Source organism: Triturus cristatus, chromosome 10 (genome assembly GCF_964204655.1).
Source record: "Triturus cristatus chromosome 10, aTriCri1.1, whole genome shotgun sequence".
Lineage (NCBI taxonomy): Eukaryota > Metazoa > Chordata > Amphibia > Caudata > Salamandridae > Triturus > Triturus cristatus.
The window spans coordinates 801,977,082-801,996,097 of record NC_140593.1 but is presented as its reverse complement, the minus strand read 5'-3'; the positions used below and the strand labels follow the sequence as shown (position 1 = coordinate 801,996,097).

Sequence of the window (19,016 nt, the reverse complement as noted above, 5' to 3'; positions counted from 1 at the left end):
GTGAACAAGATTTTGAACCAGAAACCACTGAACGTTGACCGTCTGGACACTCTGGACTTCACTGAACTTCATTTGGGCCTGACTTCACCTCCCTCTCATTCTGAAGCATCGTCTGTGCCCGTGCACCATACAGGATCTGTGCAGGACCTGTAGAGCATAAAGGACAACCCAAGATATCGCCCTTGGAGTGAAGGAGTCACTCCACTGCATTCGCAGGCACCGCTTCACTGCTGTCCGGTCTGCTGACCCTGAGCTCCTACGAACTTTGAAGGCTTCAGCAACAGAGGAGGAGGGTTTCTACGTCCTTCGAGGTCCGAGCTGCCCTCTCACCAAGTTTGAGGACAGAATCCTCGTGAGAGCTGCAACACCCGAACCCATTTGCAAGTGCATATGCTTGTTGGCATTTCCCGAACAAGTGCATTGGGCCCCGAATAACCCCAACCTCTAGCACCATTTCTTACCAAGAACTTCAGCCTCCTCACATCGAGTGCTCCGTGGGCTGTTTGGTGAAATCGCTCAAGGTCCTCTCGCGACTCATATGCCTCCAGCCTGTGGGTCCCCTTGAGGGTCAACTTTGCTTTTCTTAGGCTCCCCAGGTTGCTCAAGGCTTGCCCTGACTACCCTGTGTTTGGTGAGTCTCCTGGACCTTGCTGGTCCGAACCGTACACATCCTTGACCTTCTGAGTGGGTTGCAGTTGCCAAGGCTTGTTGGTGCACCCGCCAGACACCTACCCCTCAGCACTTGACATCCTTCGTGGGACAGCTTGTATCCGGCTCCTGATCATCCTCGACGTCTCTGGTCCCCGTAGCTGCAGAGTCAAGGACTCCATCAACCAACCTAAAGCACACGACATCGGTGGGCATTCGTCTACCGAGCCCCTGGTCACTCCTAAGTGACCCCGACTCTGTCCCCTCTGCTTTCAGGTACTCTTCGACAAGAATCCACCTTTGGATTCCAATGGACACTTTTCTTCCTTCCAGCAGCGGCTCTTTCTACGAAGTCCTCCATTGGGTTCGACTGCGGTTTCCAACGCCAGTTCAGACATATGCACCTGGCTTCTCTGGGATAGGTAACTTGGGTACCTGGGAATCCACGGGTGGGGTTGCTCTCCAACCTCCTATCTTCCCCAGGCTTTCTTCGAAGTCTACTAGGAAGGGTCTTTAAACTCTAAAACTTCAACCGCGACTCTCCCATAGAATTGTATGGAGTACGCGTTTGTGTTCCCACACAGCACCTGTCCTCCGTGGGGTCCCCATATACTCACTTGGGTGGTTCCTAGGGGTCCCCACAATTCTATGTCCTCTTGACACTGTCTTGACTCGAGTTGTGGTTCTTATACCACTTTCTTAGTATATGGTTTGGTCCCCCCGTGGCCCACTGTGTATTCGTACTATTTACAGTCATTTCTGTGCTTTAGTATTGTGTGCTTTGGTATTATCTCCGTGTAGGAGATACTGTGTCGTACTAGATAGTATTATATTAATGAATACATATTTTTATAACTACTGTGTGGTTCTCCTTTCATTTAACCAATACTCAAAGGTTGCATTCTGGTAAAACAAGCTGCTTAACATTCCTTCAAGACTAAGCCTGAAGGCTGCTCTCCACAGCTACCACTTGGATAGCTTTCTAAGGTTATCTTTGACCTCTTAAATCACCATAACGGTTGTTTGGAATGGTGCAAGGTGCCCACTTCAATTAGTGGACAGCATATACCAGGCCAACTTCTCACAATAGGCCCTTTAGCTAAGTTCATAGTCAAGCAATTGGGATTTAGTCTTACCCACAATCAGTAGTGGGGTTTAAACAGTCAGTCATATTAGAAATTCCTCTTGGCCAGTTTGAAACAGTTTTCACTGGATCCAGTTGCGGCACATCACTTTTGAGCTATATATGTCAAGTAAACAAGCATGATGAAATGTATTTGTTAAGTAGTTATACCAAAATGCAACAATTAGTGATAAATCACCAAATTAAAGATGGAGTTGGAATCAACTGTAATTGTTGTCCTAGCTTTTCGTTAGATGTGGAACTCCCATATGCCAGCAGCTTGATCCAACATACACTGTTTGGAATTGTACTTTAGGAATTTGAGGCATGGTTATTAAAGCCAAATGCCTCTCTTAGTCAGTTTTTGGCTCATTAGTCGCACATAGAGTCAATAAAAATACAAGACTGTCTCTGTTCAACTCTTCCGAAATCAGTAGTTCGAACTGAATGACTAATATTCAACGAGCCTATTGGTCACTCTGCCTCAGATCACACCATCCAAGATGGGACAGTAACCAAGTAACAAAGATTTGGCCTGAAAAGGGAAACTTTGTAACCTCTCTCCAACTTTGTCAAATTTATGTTTTTGGGAAGGACAGTGTGCATTGAAAACAATGAAAACTAAATTAGGGAGGAACCTTGTGTAAGTTGCACTAGATAGCAATATGGTTTTCACATTTTGTGAATGAAATCTGATGGCGCATCGATTCTATACCTGTGTATTGGTACTTGCAATGATGTTGTCCTCGGGTTTTGAGCTATTTGTCCTTCACTAGGTGTCAAAGAATGACGAACTGAGCATGGAGCTACTGAACATAGCTGGTGCACGAGACAACCCCCAACCGCCGCCACAGGACACCTATCTGCAGTCACGAGCTCTCGTAAATGAGGCAACCGCTGAGCTGGAGAGAGTGCGTGCCATGGTTAACCGACTTTCTGCTCGTAAAATCAAGGTGAGAAGCTGGACTTCTAGGTCCATCCAGGTTAAGGGAACCATGGACAGGGAGCCGCCAGATACCAACAAAGAGTGACAGTGCATAGGCATGTACAATACAGCCAACTCCATGGGGCTATGCGTGTATAATCCTAAAAACAATTTAGAGGAATAATCCATAGCGATTTACCCCATATCCAATTCAGAGAGACCATGCTGAGGCATTTACCACTCAGCCAATTTAGCAAGACAATAACCAAGTATGCCCATTGGAAACGAGGCACGTAGTTGCTTCCTCTCAATTTACCGCAGCGAAACACTGAGATGTATCTCATATTCAACTCACACAGAAAACACATTGGGATACACCCCAGAGTCAACTTAGAAAGTCAATACATTGAGGCAACCACAGTTCACTCATAGACCATGCACATGGATGTATCCAAAGTCAATTTGGAAACAATGCACATGCATGTACTCAATGAGTCAACTATAAGACCACGCCTATTGATGTATGCACACTCAACTAGGAGGGAGAGCATTCAACAGTACAAGTATAGTACCCCACATATACCAGTTTTAATGTATATGTCACCCGGACTCATTGAGGCCACAAACAGGGATGTGTTTCTCAGCAAAGCTCGGTATTGTGATACAGGGATAAAACTTGCAGCAAGGTACAGAAGCATAATATTTATTTATACGCGTCAGATCGAGGCGAGGCTTGGAGGTGCAGTATACATGGATTCACCTCCTCTATATGGTAAAGCGACGGACTTTGAAGGGATGCCAATTAATACTTTTAGATTCCTGCAAAAAGTTATTGCAAGTGAGTAGTGACCCCATTTTCCTATCACAGGAGTATTCCGATGTCAAAAAGCTCCTGCAATAAGAAAATAATTTATTTTGCCCAATAAGGAGATTAGCATCTCACACAATTTATAGCAAGTATACACCTCACATGATTATATAGAAAGGTACACATTACAGCAAGGCACAGGATAATATAAAAGTGTACAGCTCACAGCTAGACAACGGGTAATATAAAGAGGTAGATCTCACAGCACGGCACAGGTTAATATAAAAGTGTACATCTCACAGCTAGGCAACGGGTAATATAAAAGGGTAGATCTTACAGCAAGGCACAGGATAATATAAAATTGTACATCTCACAGCTAGGCAACAAGAAAAATAAAAGTGTACATCTCATAGCTAGGCAACAGGTAATATAAAAGTGTATATCCCACAGCTAGGCAAAAGGTAATATAAAAGTGTACATCTCACAGCTGGGCAACAGGTAATATAAACGTGTTCATCTCACAGCTAGGCAACGGGTAATATAAAGAGGTAGATCTCACAGCAAGGCATAGGTTAATATAAAAGTGTTCATCTCACAGCTAGGCAACAGGTAATATAAAAGGGTAGATCTTACAGCAAGGCACGGTAGTATAAAAGTGTACTTCTCACAGCTAGGCAACAGAAAACATAAAAGTGTACATCTCACAGCTAGGCAACAGGTAATATAAAAGTGTACATCTCACAGCACAGGTTAATATAAAAGGGTACACCTCACAGCAAGGCACATGATAATATTAAAGGGTACATTTCACAGCAAGGCACATGATAATATTAAAGGGTACATTTCACAGCAAGGCACAGGATAATATGAAAGGGTAGATTCCACAGCAAGGCAAATGATAATATTAAAGGCTACATTTCACAGCAAGGCACAGGACAATATTAAAGGGTACATTTCACAACAAGGCACATAATTAAATAAAGGGATACACTTAATAACAAGCACAGGATAATAGAAACGGGAACACCTCACAGCAAAGCACAGCATCGTATAATGGGTACACCTCATAGCATAGCAAGCACAGGATAATGTAAAAGGGAACACCTCACAGCAAGCATTAGCATATAATAATATAAAATAATACCCCTCACAGCAAGACACCGAGAATAATATAATGGATATTCCTCACAGCAAAGCACAGCATAATTAAGTACTAACTACACCTCAGAGCAAGCTCACGAGGTATTAATTGGGGCTACATCTCGCCAGAAAGCTCTAAAAAACACAGACGGGGATACAATGTGCACCAAGGTGTGGGGAATAATGCACGGCATGCCAGGTTGAGGAGATAATATACGGGATCCCCTATCCCGTCAACTTGGCATTATGCAGGAGCAAAACCCCCTCAGTGACAAACTGAGACTGGGATATACTGTATTGAGGTATAATTCTGAGCCAAGCATGGAGAGGTGATGGGAGTAAAGGTAGATATTTACAGTCTGTGTATACTATAAAACAGAGGTTTTATGATAGTTTTATACTGGGTTGGGACAGTAATTTCCTCTCACAGCAGAATCTAAGAATTGTCATTAATTTTCTGTTTTTTCACTTATTTAGCCAGAGGAAGTTGTGGCTTCAGAACATGAGCGGCGAAAACTTGAAAAAAACGTACGTGATTGCTAATTAAGTTAAATTATTTTCTTTAGACATTGGTTTTGTCATAATTGCTGGGGCACATATTTAAGCAAGCAGTGGAACGAAGCACAAAATATAAAAATCAAGAACAATGTGATTTATTTCTATTAAGGTGTAAATTAGGAGAGAATGTCCACAAAGAAGTTCAGTGGTAAAGTTTTAGCAAACACCTAGACACGTAAAAGACTGTTGGTACAAATTATGACAATTGTGCGTTTTTTAAATAAAAAACATTAGTATTGTCTTATTAGAGGTACAACAGGTCACATTGTAAACTATCAAAAAGCCAAATTCGGCGGTCCGATACACCACAAGTGTGTGCATAGCAGCAGTCGACATCACGTACAATAGAAACAATGGGCTACATGTATCAACATTTATAATGGCGATTACCTAATTGCGATTTTCAGCTAATCGCAATTAGGAAATCGCTATTACAAATGTATGAAATCCATAGAGTTTCATTTTGCGATTCCCAGAGGGGCTTAAATCGACCTAACTCATTAATGAGGTAGATTGCATTTTGCAACCCCATAGAAATCGCAAAAATAACAGGAATGGTGGCCTGCTGGGGTCAGCAGACCATAATCTCCGTGATTGCTTTTTAAATAGAGCAGTCTTTTTTTTTTTAATGCAGACTGTTTTCCTTACTGGAAAACTGGTTGCGTTTAAGACCACTGTCTGCTCTTTAAAAACGTTTTCGCCACCATTTCCAAAGTTGAAGGGGTTTACATGAGTGCATATATCATAACGAATCAAACCCTGCGAGGTGTTTGAAAACTGGCGGTATCTTTTGTAGGGAAACTAGGCCTCTGAGAATCCTCGGAAAGTAGGAGAATGAGATAGACTCCTCTCTGACTCTGTGGGCACTCAGACCTCAACAAAGTACCTTGTCATATTGATACCTTCACCTGCGGGGCTTACAAGCAGAAGAGGGATATTGCTGAGGTTCCCTTCCCAATTGCTAATGGTTTACCACCAACTGGAAGTTGGTAGTAAATTTCAAATGTTTTGCGACTGCATTCACGGTCACAAAACATTCATGCATGCTGCTGCGATTCACTATTTGGAAGGGACGCCCTAAACAGGCCCCTTCCAAATACATAATCGCAAACCCATTTTGTGATTCGGTAACAGGTTACCGAATCGCGAAATAGGGTTTGATACATGTAAGAAGCCTGTTTTGCATTCGCAAACAGGGCGATTATGCAAATTGGTCCATTTGCGAAAGCAAAATTGGATGATACATGTGGCCCTATATCATTACCCAATTCACAGGCAATGCCCATGGTCCCAAACTATTTGCTCCATATTTTGAAATGTTTAGCAGGACATCCTCCCGCTTTGTATACAGGCTTCTCCTGCTTGACACATCAGTCCACCCCCTGCTTCCATTGAGATATCGTTGGGAGCTTGGAGGCCTTCCAGTGGGCTGCAATGTCATGCTTAGCAACCAGCGGGGCTGTCCCCAGGAGGGCCCAATCCACACGGGAACTCCCAACACCATTGATCACTCTCAGGAGGATCAGTAATGGGGACATTTCTATCTCAGTATTTAAGACAACAGAAAGTTTAATGACCATCATTTCCTAGTATTGTTTTAAGATGGGACTGGACCATATCAGGTGAAAAAAGTATTCTGGGAGCAGCGGAAACATGTGGGGCTGGCCAGAAGTTCTGCCTTGTACAACCAATCCGGGGTTAGGTATAGGCAATGTAAGTACTATGTTTGCATTAGTGGGGGCCATCAGTGCATCCCACCAGTCATCGTCCTCCATAGGTCCTAGTCAACCTTCCCATCGGGTTCTAAGAGCAGTCAATGAGTCTGGGGCATTAATGATCACTGTGCTGTAAATTTTGGACACACCGCCTCTACCCAGTGCTACCATCTTGATCTTTCCCTCAATTGGGATAACTCTGGAATCAATGTGCCAGGAGGCACGTGTACACACAGTGCTTGTTGCAGCTGCAAATACATATGAAACTACGTCCCGGACAGGGTGGACATCTGCTGGAGCTCCTAAAAAGAAAGATATGCATGTACCCTTCCAAAGAGCCCCTAAAAGCATGATGCTGATGACATTCCTCCGATCAAACCCCCTTCGCAACGTCACCTCACCCAGCCAGGTACTGTGCACGAGGGGGGTCTGTTGCGTGAGTTTAGAGCACCATCCCATGTGTCGGAGAGCAGCTCTCCACCCACTGAACACCAACCGAGTCACCTCAGGGAGCGTATTGGAGACCATAGAGCCTTAAAGCATTGCCATGATTCAGGGAAAACCTTATGTATTGAGTTCCAGCTAGTACGCTGGATCAGACCACACACCTATAATCCAGCCTTTGATAACAAGGGGGTATGATGCCAGATAGTACAGATACAGATTGTACATATTCAGGCCGCCATCGTAAGGGGCCCGTTGGCAGGTCGTGAATGCTATGCGAGGCCGCAAATTATGCCATAGGAAAGCAATCACAACTGAATCCATTTCCCTGAACCAATGGGGAGTAATCATTTGTGGAAAATTTTGCAAGAAGTACAGAAATCACAGAAGTATCATCATCTTGTATAGTGCTATCCTCCCCATAACATTTACTGGGAGTGGCTGCCACTTCTTGGGATCCTCTTTGCCCTTGCGAGTAAGTAGTGTAACGTTGAGAGACCACATCAGCACTGGATTTATGGCCACCCAGATGCCTAAGTAGTGAAAACTGAGGCAGTACACACGGATGGATGTTTGCTAATCTACACAGTCCCATGAGGGAGCTAGTGGGACCAACACTGACTTGGCAGGTTTGACGGTCAGTCCGAAGCCTCCACGAAGAGTCGCAGGAGCTGGAGGCATCAAGAGCCACTGTTAGCAGGGTGTACCAGATATAGGAGCACGTCACCTGCATATAATCAAATGCGGTGTTCGTGCCCTGTAGACCAATCCCAACCTCTTTTTTGTTCATGGCATCTCTCAAGCCACACTAGGGGTTCAATAGCTAAAGCAAAGAGAAGTGGGGACAAGCGGCTTCCTTGCCGGGTCCATCGTCGTATGAGGAATTCAGCTGATTTGTACATGCATAGTCGGGTTGGAGTACAAAATGTGGACAAAGCCACGGAATTTAGGGCCGAGCCCGGCTCTCTCTAGCAACCTAGCCTAGTAACTCCAATACGCAGTATTGAACACTTTTTCAAAATCAATCAGGAGTAAAGCTAATTGAGGTGGCAGAAGATGGTGATTGGCTAGTGCTATGTGGATGTGTCTCAAACAACGTCTTGTGCTCCTACCTGGCATAAAGCCACATTGATCCGGGTGTATTGAGAACAGGAGGACCTGGCACAGACTTAATGCCAAGATAGTCACAAAGATCTTAACTTCTGCGTTAATAAGGGATATGGAATGGTAATTGCCACAAGAGCCTGAGGGAGGGAGCGTCTTTGTTATTACCACAATTGTTGCTTGGTTATGGTCCTGTGGCAAGTAACTGACTTGTATTGCATTCCCTGTAGAAGTTTAGTAGATGGGGTGATGATGTCCCTGCATTTACATAGAATTCTATAGGGTAGCCGTTGGGGCCAGGCATTTTGCCAGACACCATCGCCAAGATAGCTTCAACAATCTCTTCGACCGTGATGGGTCCTTCCAGACCCCTGCACTCAGCAACAGAGAGGTGTGGAAGTGGTACCTCATCAAGAAGGGGGGCTGCCAACTCGTGTGCTGGCTGTGGGGATGCCGCATATAGTGAAGAGTAGTAAAATGTGAAAACCTAGGCAATAGCAGAGGAGGCGGCGTGAGCATGCCCGGCTCCATCCACAATCTCTGGTGTGATCCTGCTGGCTAAGGGCTGGGATGCCAGCCAATACAGCAGCTTCCCATTTTATCTCCCCATCCCTAAACCTGTGCCGTGGATGCACACCCGATTTGCTTTGCTTCTTCAAGAGAGAGGAGTCTAATCTCCTCGTGGATCAGTGTCAATTTTCTGGTGAGAGTGCCATGTTTGACCTAGGGGAGCTGTGTCTCAAGGCGAAGATCACGGGTCTCCAGCTGCGTGACCTGTTGGTGTCTCACTGCTTCAGTTTTTCTAAGTATGCTCTTATCATGCCCCTGATAGCAGCCTTACATGCCGCCCAGAGAATACCCGCCGATCTCATGCGAGCGTGAGTGTGATGGGGAGCAGATGTGTGCATGTACTCTTTCTGTCTGGGATTACAGATTCTCCATACATCGCAGAAACCAAGGGTGCTGACCCATTTAAGAAGAGATTTAGGGTGTGCACAACGGACTTCTGAAGGGGGGTGGGGGGGGGAGTCAGTGGAGTCCATAGAGGGATCATGGACCGAGCCAAAGTCGCCACCTATTAGAGTAAAACCTGGAGGTAGTTGTGCTATTACATCCAGAAGTGTGGCCAGAAATGAATCTAATGCAGTAGGAGGAGCGTAAAGGCGCAGAGGGTTTAGTGGGTGGTCCTCCATCAGGCCTGTTAGGGCAATCTAACAACCCTGAGGATCAGACCAGATCTGAGCAACCACCATGGGAAAGGAGCGCCGCAGGAGAGTCTCCACTCCCCGGAAACCCCTGGTGTACCCGTCATGATAGACTCTATCATAATCCTGATGTGCAAGAAATGTACATCTAGAGCCCAGCAGGTGGGTCTCTTGCAGCAACAAGATGGAGGGCAGGCAGCGGTGGGCACAGCACAACACTGCAGAAGATTTAAACCAGTCCAAGAGACTGTTAACGTTCCAAGATATAACACGGTATGGAGTCATGGCGGGCAGGACCACCAATGAGCATGAACGTGAGTGGCCGTGAGACTGCACATGTTTGAATTACTGTGAATCACCTGTTAAGGACAAGACAGTGTAGGAAACTCGTTGCTGGACTTGCGGTATCACGTCAATTTGACAACCTAAGAAAAAAACAAACCAGAAACAAACAACCAGACAAAACCATAATCGTTTCTCGTCAGCGAACTCCCCCAGCCCATACTTACCCTCCCCCCAAGAAGCATCTGTCCCCGCAAATCGTGGACCCCACCTCATGCGCGACATGGTTTAGATAGGCATGACTCCATGGATCCCTCCAGACAGTAGGATCAATACAATGCAGTGTCTGTTTCTGTGCGGGCAATCATAAAGCATACAACGGTGGCCTGCAGAGACAACCAGACGCCAAGGGTGTGACAGGGGCAAGCCAGGACACAGTCAGATGGGAGAGTGAGGCTGGCTCAACTGCTCCTCATGCAGGTTAAGAGGTGAGTGAATTTAGCCTTGAGGTCCGCAACCTCCTATTCGACCATGGGGAGCAGGCCCTCAACTTCTGTGATGCGGTCGGACGCGTTGCTCAGATCCGGATGGAGGATTAACACATTCACCCGCACCTCCCCAATCTTCTTCTGGACCACTGTCTGCAAGTTTTGTATGGCCTGGAGTATCTTTTCATGGTCTCCTTCGAAAGAAGCTCCTTTTTTCTAGGGACTTCCCCCATCATTTGCTCCAGCTGGAGTAGTGAATTGGTCGATACGTGGTTGGAAGGGAGCGGTTCTGCAGCTTTATCCTTTCCTATGTCAGCACAGTGACACAGTCCAAGTTCATTTCATGCCTGCTTGCCGAGATCCATTGCAGCATGAAAAGCCAAACACAGGGCTGACCACTGACATCAGTCAGGAGTGGCGGACGGAAGTGTGGAGGCACCAAGCCGCAAAAGAGTTAGGGCAGGCGAAGGCCACAGGTGGACCACAGTCCCATTAGGCAATCCAATTCCAAACAGCTGGGTAAAAGTAGGAGCATCAGGGGCCTGCACCACCAGTGATCTTCCCAGCGGGGACCCTTGGAGCTGGCGAGGTCAGGCCAGCGTCGCTTAATGGATCTGTCCCGAACTGTGACTTACTTACAAGCAAAAAGAGACAATCTAGTGATGTTGTAGTGTAAAATGTTTTAACACTCAAAGTCAGTCAAACCCACCCTAAAATTTCCACCTAAAGTTTTGAAATTATATTCTCTTTTCCCACTTCCATTTACCCCCTTGTCACCCATGGATCCTTCTTACCATCCACAACGGAGTGATAACTTGTTGAAGTTTCCACTGGTCACTGGCTGCAAGAAGTAATCCGTCGCCCACACCCATTCACAGCCTGTCTTTTCTTGAGGGTGCACTGTAACACTGACCGGTGCTCAGCCTCATCCTTCTTGGTTCACATGCTGATGGAGGATCTGGGGGACACCAGGGGCTTTCTTGCAACAGGTGTTTGTGAGCCACCTTTCCAGTATGTGTCCATTCCACAGCATCTTAAATCTTAGTCAACAAAGTTTCTTTTGTTGCCTCAGGGAAGTGAAAAGTTTGGGGAATATGGGATGATTTTCCTTTTACCACAGTTTTATCTTTTCCATCCAGGGCTGATCTTCATTCTCTTAGGGTATATGTCTCCATGAATGGTAGGTTTTTGAAAGCCACAGTGATGTGAATAAAGTAATTCATGAATTTACACAACGTTGGATAATGCACTGTACTGAAAATGGAAGCGCATCAGTTCTTTTCAACCTTTTGTTACCCCAGTTCCTGGATTTGTAATTTCAAGTTTGGTTTATGTTTGTGTATACTTGTGTTGATAAAGATCAGCCTCGTTCTGGAGTTGATTTGGACATACCTCTCATTGTTTATCAAGTTGATTCCTTGCAAAATAAAGTTTTCCAAACTACCCTGACCTGAAACCCAGTGTACACCTTTTCCCACTGAAGGTTCCAGCTAACAAGAGCAACACTAGATGTACCATATTACGATGCTGCATCTGAGGTATAGCAAAGCTTGAATACCGCTTGTGTATGTTGTATTGTTTCTGAGGTAGATGCACCAGAAAGGAAAAAATTGGTTTTTAAAGATGTTGGTATCTTTGCTGTTGATTACCAGTGCTATATGTGTATCTTGCAGTTACTTGGGAACCAAAGTGAGATAATGGAAGAGATCGAACGCATGAAGAAGACACATGAAACACAGCAGCAAAAGGTGGAAGAACGTGTGTAAGTCTTTCTTGACATCAGTGTGGAATATGTCACCTGAAAACCAAACTGACTGTGTTGCAGGCTATGTGTGTCCGCCGTTGAGCACAGGCTTGGTAGAGAAAGGTGAGGGATGTCCAAGTGCTGTTGGATAGAAATCCAGTAATGCATCCCCGAGGCCTCCTCAAAGTCCACGGATTGAGAGAAGAAAGGAATGATGATGAGAAAGTGAATAAAGTTGGAGCCTTGTAAATAGAAAGAGCTTTTATGTAAAGCTCGTTCCACAATTTCTGGAGCGGTGGTAGGGCTTGTTGCACAGTCAACCCTAGGCTTTTGGTTGGCTTGACGAAGGTAGGAGCAGAAGGAATGGTGTGTGGGCAGTAGGAGCAAAGATGAGGCCAGACAACCATAATGCAAGGGCTGAGACAGTCTAGTGAGCCTGGCTGTGTAAGGGAAAGAGAGGGAGAAAGGAAATCTAAAAATGTGTGTGCGGGTACAGGCATGCATGTTTACATGAGTGCACATATCAGAGCGAATCAAAGCCTGCCAGGTGGTTGAAAACCGGTGGTCCAGGGCTTTAAGTGGGCCGAGTCTCACTGGTGCTGAGCACCGGCAGTTTTTTAAAGGGGGCCTCCAAACAGGTCTCTATCGGGCTCTGTTTTGTGCCCTGGCACAGGTGGTCCTTTTTATTCCGGACTGCAGTGACAGCAGTCACACTGATGTGCGCGTGCTCACACTGCTCACTTCTTACTAGTGGAGAAGTTACGGCATGACGTCATGCCAGGTGAGCGTTGTGGGGGAAGGGAAATCCGTTAAAGAGAGTCATTTTCTCTCTGGATTTCCCTTCTCTTATTGAAACGCACCAGCAGCAACATTGTCATGGTGTCACTAGGGGTTTAAGTGGAAGCTTTTTCAATATTTTATACAAGCCAAAGGTTCCTGCTTATTTATCTTTTGCAACGAACAACCATTGACACAGCCAATATTCCTGACTTGTAGTTATGATGTTACTTGTTGTATCATATATCTGGATGCAGTGACAGAAATAGCAAAATACAAGTTGGGCGGCACACTATGCTAAGCACAGATTTTTAGCTGAGGTGTTTTAAACCACGCCCTTAATTACATTGACCACGCCCCTTTGAGAGAACCCCAGTGTTTTCATCCCACATAAAGCCCTGCGGTGGTCCCTTTTGTAGGGATACTAGGCCCGTGAGATTTCTCTGAAAGTAGGAGAATTAGATAGACTCCCCTCTGACTCTGTCTGCACACAGACCTCAACAAAGTACCTTGTCATATTGATACCTTCACCTGCGGGGCTCACAAGCAGAAGAGGGCTATTGCTGGAGTTAAGACTGGGCAGCTACAATGTGCGTTAACTGAGGCCTGCGTGTCTGCGATGAATGGCCTGTGTTTATCCCTCACCCAGGATACAGACAGAGGGAAGGCCTGATCATATCTTACTCCGATAAGAGAGCAAGAGAAAGTCCTGTGTGTCCACTTCACAGTAAACCACTTTAATTCCCTAGATGCTGTGGCTTCTGCAAAGGCAGGAGTGCCTGGCTTCCAAGAGGAGTGCTCCCAGCACAGATCTGACTAAAACTGGCCCTAACTAAGCTACAAGAGAGTTGGGTTTTTAGATGGTTGTTCTAGTGAGGTCCTGTGCTGCGGAAGTGGATGCATGTATTCACCACTGAGCTAGCCTCAGGTAGAAGCTTTTGTTTATTCTTCATCCAACATGGGCTTTACAGGTGATTGAGTATCCACCACCTGCCATAATCCTGAGTGAGGGCCATATCTGTAGAATTACCTAGCACTGTCTGAGGCATGAGCCTGCGTGTATCCAATGGATGTTCTGGGTGTATACCTCACCCAGCATACAGACAAAGTGAGGGCCGGATCCTATTTTACTTCAATAAGAGATTGAGAGAAAGCCCTGTGTGTATCCATTCCACAGCACATCCGGAGGGTAGAGTCTGTTTGTACACAGCACCAGTGCTTGAAATGGAAAAATACAAGTGCAGGTACTCTGTACCAGAGTACCTGCTTGTTTCTGAGAAGTGCCGGTACTTTCCAATTAAAAGTATAGCATTTATCTTGAAAAGTGCCGGTACTCTCCCTCTCAAAATAAAAAAGTGCAGGTACTCCGTACCGGACAGTACCGGCCCATTTAAAGCACCGCACAGCACCCTCCACAAACTTGAAGAATCATCCATTTGCTTCGTATTGTAGCTGTGGTTATGTCGTTTTCTGACAAGGTGCCTAAGCTTGTTAGCGGGTATGTAACATGCTACACTAAGGTTGGTGCTTAGTTGTAACGGTATTGAAATTGAGGCAATGGCCCCAGGGTGAAGTTATTTGCTTTTGTGTGTCACAAACCGGAACAGTGCTATTAACTTGACTAAGATCTCAATGCCTAGATGTAATGGGAGAAAGGGGAGTGAGAGATATAGCGCATTCATTTGATGTGTTTTTTGTTCTATTCAAAGACAATACAGATGCATTCGGAGAAGCCCACAGTCATGTAAATATGTTCAACAAAGAAGTAAAGTGAGGTTGTAGTTGAGTTCTGTGTGATTTATTCTTTCCACAGTGTTGCATATTCTTTATATCAATTCGTAGTATCCAGATAAAGACGGGCGGCCGACACGTGTTTCATCATAGAGACTTTTTCAAGGCTGCAAAAGGATACATACATTGTCTTATACTCATGTAATGATAACAATGACATATAGATATCATTGGTGACTGTAATATACAGTAACCAGAAAGAGTAGAGAAAACACCCCTGTGATCCTAAAGGCCTATATGTGAAAGAGTCCAGCGAATAGAATGATGGCCATGTGAAGGTTCATGCATATTGCTTTGCTTGTTCTTGTGCTCAAGGCCTGAAAGGTGCTGCAAAGAATATCATGTAAGGAAAATAGAGAAGAAAGTGCAGTGACACTGAAAAAGAAGTGCTAATGTTCACCAAAAAGAATAAGTGAATTTGTTTTCAAGTGAGATTTTATAGATAGTGCAGCTGAGAAACCCTACAAAGTGGAGCAGAAAGTGCATGCCGAAGAAACCAAAAAATAACACTGTACCTGGAATTAGTAGTAAGATAGAAACAGTGAGAAGCAGGCGTGCCGCAGTGTGGCACCTCACTATGAAATAGAAAAATGAAGTGAAGTTGAAAACTCCATTGAGGCGAGGAATATGGCTTCATAATAGCTGTCAGAATGAATAAGGGAATACAAGGGTCTCCCTTCCATGACTGTGGACTTCTCTGAGTGCTTCGGTATTCTCTTTGAATAGTTGTACACCAAACGGGATTCTCCTGTTCTGGCCACTGCACCACAGGTGGCAGGGCACCTATACCAAGGGAGCACCAAACCTTTCTTTGTTGTTGGATTTGTACATTTAATTCCCTTAAACGATTGTACAGCTTTGAATGTGCGGATACTTTGGCATAGCCACCTCTAATTCATGTACTGTATTTTTGTTCTACCTAATTAAGCAGTTCTCTATAGTATCCACCCACGAGCGAGAGAGGAGATTATGTTTATCAACCACTTTGGTTTTCAAACTTTTTTATTCAACTCCTCTCAGCTAATGTAAAAGAAAAATAATAATTTGGGCCCCCAGAATGACAAACATATTTTCTTATAGTTATCCCATAAAATTGGAAGCTCCGACGATATTTAGCAATTCAAACATTGTAGTTGTCTTCAGTCGTTCCTTTTAAAAATGAAAAAAGTACATGATTGCCAACATGCTATCCACAATCTGGACACCCTAAAAGCTTAAAAGTATCCATTGTGATAAAGAAATGTAGGGAGGGAGTATCAGAGTTATTCAGAGCACCACTCCCAGCCATTTTTGACACCTACTTCCAGCCAGGACATGATTAAAAAAGACATTATTGGTGACCTATCACTGAGTAGCTTACTGGCATTCTGTGTTTTTAATTTATTAAAACACAGGACTATTCTCTAGAGAAATAATAAATGATGCTCATGACCAGAGCTTGGCACCTCTTCCTAGATCAATTCCGCTACCCCCAGCAGGGCCTGCAACACCCTAGTTTGATCTTCCATATGCTATGAAAAGAATGTGGGGACAGTGTTTATTCACTTATCTATCTTAAGTATGAATAGAAGAGGGTGGCCGTTTGGATTCACCAGCTTGCACAGATTGTGGGAGAAGCTTCCTTGTAATCCCTTCCTGTCCTAGTCCTGATTTATAAAAATATATCTATGTGTTCGAGTCCTGCATTACAGATTAAGGAAAGGCTCATGTGTATTCACCACCCAGCTCAAACAAGCATTTGCAATGCAATAGGTCTCGCATTACTGAATGATTGAGCTATTGGCGTTGCTAATAATAATGCAAAACCAATAGATTAAACTTAAAGTAATGGACCACCTATTGCATTGTAAATGCTTCTTAACTGTGCACCCTGCTAAGTGGGAGGTGCGTGTTTTCATTCCTGAACTTCAGGCGTCCACCCCCTCGCAGGATGTACACGGAGTCTCGCCCAAGACTTTGATGCGCAGGGCACAAGACTATGCTATATGATCCTTTGAGCGTGCGCTTCAGAGAAATGTGAACAATGCCTCCTTGCTGCTGCTGGGGGTTGGTTGAGCTGCTGCTGGGTAGGCTCAGGTGTTGTTTCCCCTATTGGTACCGAGGCACGCCAAAGCTGATGCTGGGAGGGGGACAGGGGTACGTGTAAGGCTGTAGTTGCAGCTGGATAACAGCAAAGACAATACTAGTAACAGTGTGAAAGAGGTGGAACAAAACTGTCATGATTGCTACAGTGCAACAGAATGTAACTTACCTTTCGAGACATTCAGATGATTACTACAGGACATAATATGAAGGTCTAAATGGCATTGTGACAGTTGTAGCCTGAAGTCACCCGTGAGCTACAATACTGCCATGTGCGGCAAAATATGCATCGCCTAATAACCAAGATATACCAGTAGGAGGCACGAAAGGGGGGTGAGGGGGAAATGGGAGGGGTATTGATGTGATGGAGTATCTGCTTCAGTTGCATAGTAATACGTTTTAAGGTAGAGACCCAAAAGGATTTTGAACCGCTAGACCCTGAGCGCTCAGTTTTAAATACAACTTTCTGTTTTATATTTTTGGCCTAGACTTATCCCCATTGATTATCAGGTGCCCTGCTTCTACTCGAGGGAGACCCTTAAAGCTGTTGCTGAACAGAGAGCAGTTGGTGCTACGAGATGAAGAGCTGGTTCTGTCAAAGCTGCATTCCAGTCCATTGTTTGTTTGCTCACTCTTTGTTACATTCAAATGCAGACGCTGAGCTTCTGTATGGGTGGAAGGGTTTGGGGCTGGTTTTCACATACCATTAGAAAAAGTGTCACGCCTCAACAGTCCAGACCCCCCGGTGTCCACACTCGTAACTGTAATGCAGGTACCAGTGCATGTTAAAACTTCATGTGTACATGCCTGAAATTCAAATACGCTTGTCCTGTCTTCCCGTACAGTGTGACCTATTTAACAGGGCATGTGAGTGGCAGGGAAAGGCCCATCCTTGGCACTGCTATCTCACTCACGTAGAGACCCTCCATACCATGCCTTGGAAGGGGCAGGGCATATTTGTCTATATTCCATTCATTATTAGAAATGAGAAAGACGATAAAAGCCTTTGCTTCCTCTTTCTAGCTCGCGGTGGGGACTGACATTGGGTCCTTCTCTTGCTTTGCTGCACAGTAGACTGGTTGAGGTGTCTGTTTTTCCCACTCAATCTGCACAAGAGATTCCTGCGTTTGTGACTTTGTTTCCAGTAGGCCTTTGCATACTCTTTTGAGGAAATTCTTTGGTATTTGTGTTTTTTGCAGGGTGGCCATGGGCAAAGAGCTTCAGGAGGCTAAGAAGGCGATCCGCAACACCCAGCACAAAATGGCCGAGCAGTCAGCGGTAAGTTAGCCATGTCCACCCTTCCTACTTTGTTGGGCCTCAGGGTCAGACACTGGAACATCGGTTGCTAAATACATTCATATGGCATGTGTGTATGAAAGGAACATTTTCAGGCTTGTGTAAACAAAATCATCGTCCTGTAGTCATCCCTAATATGTTATCTTGCGATAGATAAATTACTTTGTTCTTGGTCATTGATACATTTATTTATTTAGTTTTTTACTCTTCGTTTTTTCCATTGTCTTTTCTTAGTTTTATGTAAAATTTTCATCCCCTTCATACTTTAATCCAAGGCTCATAAGTGGACTGTTGGAATAACCCTTCAGGCTCCAAGCGTCTGCCTCTGCCATCCAGCCCCCTTTTCCTTTGTCAACTGAGCAACATCCAATGATAGGGCAGAGGTGTTTGTCTCCGTTTTGCATAAAGATATTTTCATGTCTCACAGATTTGTGAGGAAATATTTTTTTTAAATTGACTAATCTTGCTCCCACCCATTATACTCTAACCTAGTCTAGGAATTAGTAAAGTATGGAAATCCCAAATGAGGGTTTCTTGGCCCTGAGGGATAGCTGAGAGAGACAGACTGGGTGCAACTCAAATATTAAAGAGCATACAATCAAGTTTTAATAGCACTATGAAGGGCCAGATGGTCAGGGATACACTGATGGTTCAGTAGAAAAGAATTTCAATTTTCGTGGTCAGATGTGAGAAAGCCCAACCTCCCATTGCTTGGTACCTAACGCGAGGTACCTGGAGCTGAAGGGGGAGGCTGATCTGACAACCAGAACAGGCATGTAATGCAACTATTTAATTTGCAGACTAAGCAGGCCTGAGTCATCAAAGGCTCGATAAGCAAGGCAAAGAGTTTTGAAAATAATACATTTTAGAATTAGATGGTGACTGG

At 44.7% G+C, this 19,016-nt stretch overlaps 1 protein-coding gene across 1 annotated transcript in view; it reads left to right on the top strand.

The window, feature by feature from the left end:
• Positions 1-19,016, top strand: part of CCDC78 (coiled-coil domain containing 78) — a 321,251-nt gene that overhangs the window by 213,227 nt on the left and 89,008 nt on the right. Inside the window, exons 11-14 of the mRNA XM_085628349.1 lie at positions 2,548-2,724; positions 5,122-5,172; positions 12,114-12,202; positions 18,034-18,112. Coding sequence (XP_085484475.1) covers positions 2,548-2,724; positions 5,122-5,172; positions 12,114-12,202; positions 18,034-18,112 — 396 coding nt within the window. The remainder of the gene's footprint in view (positions 1-2,547; positions 2,725-5,121; positions 5,173-12,113; positions 12,203-18,033; positions 18,113-19,016) is intronic.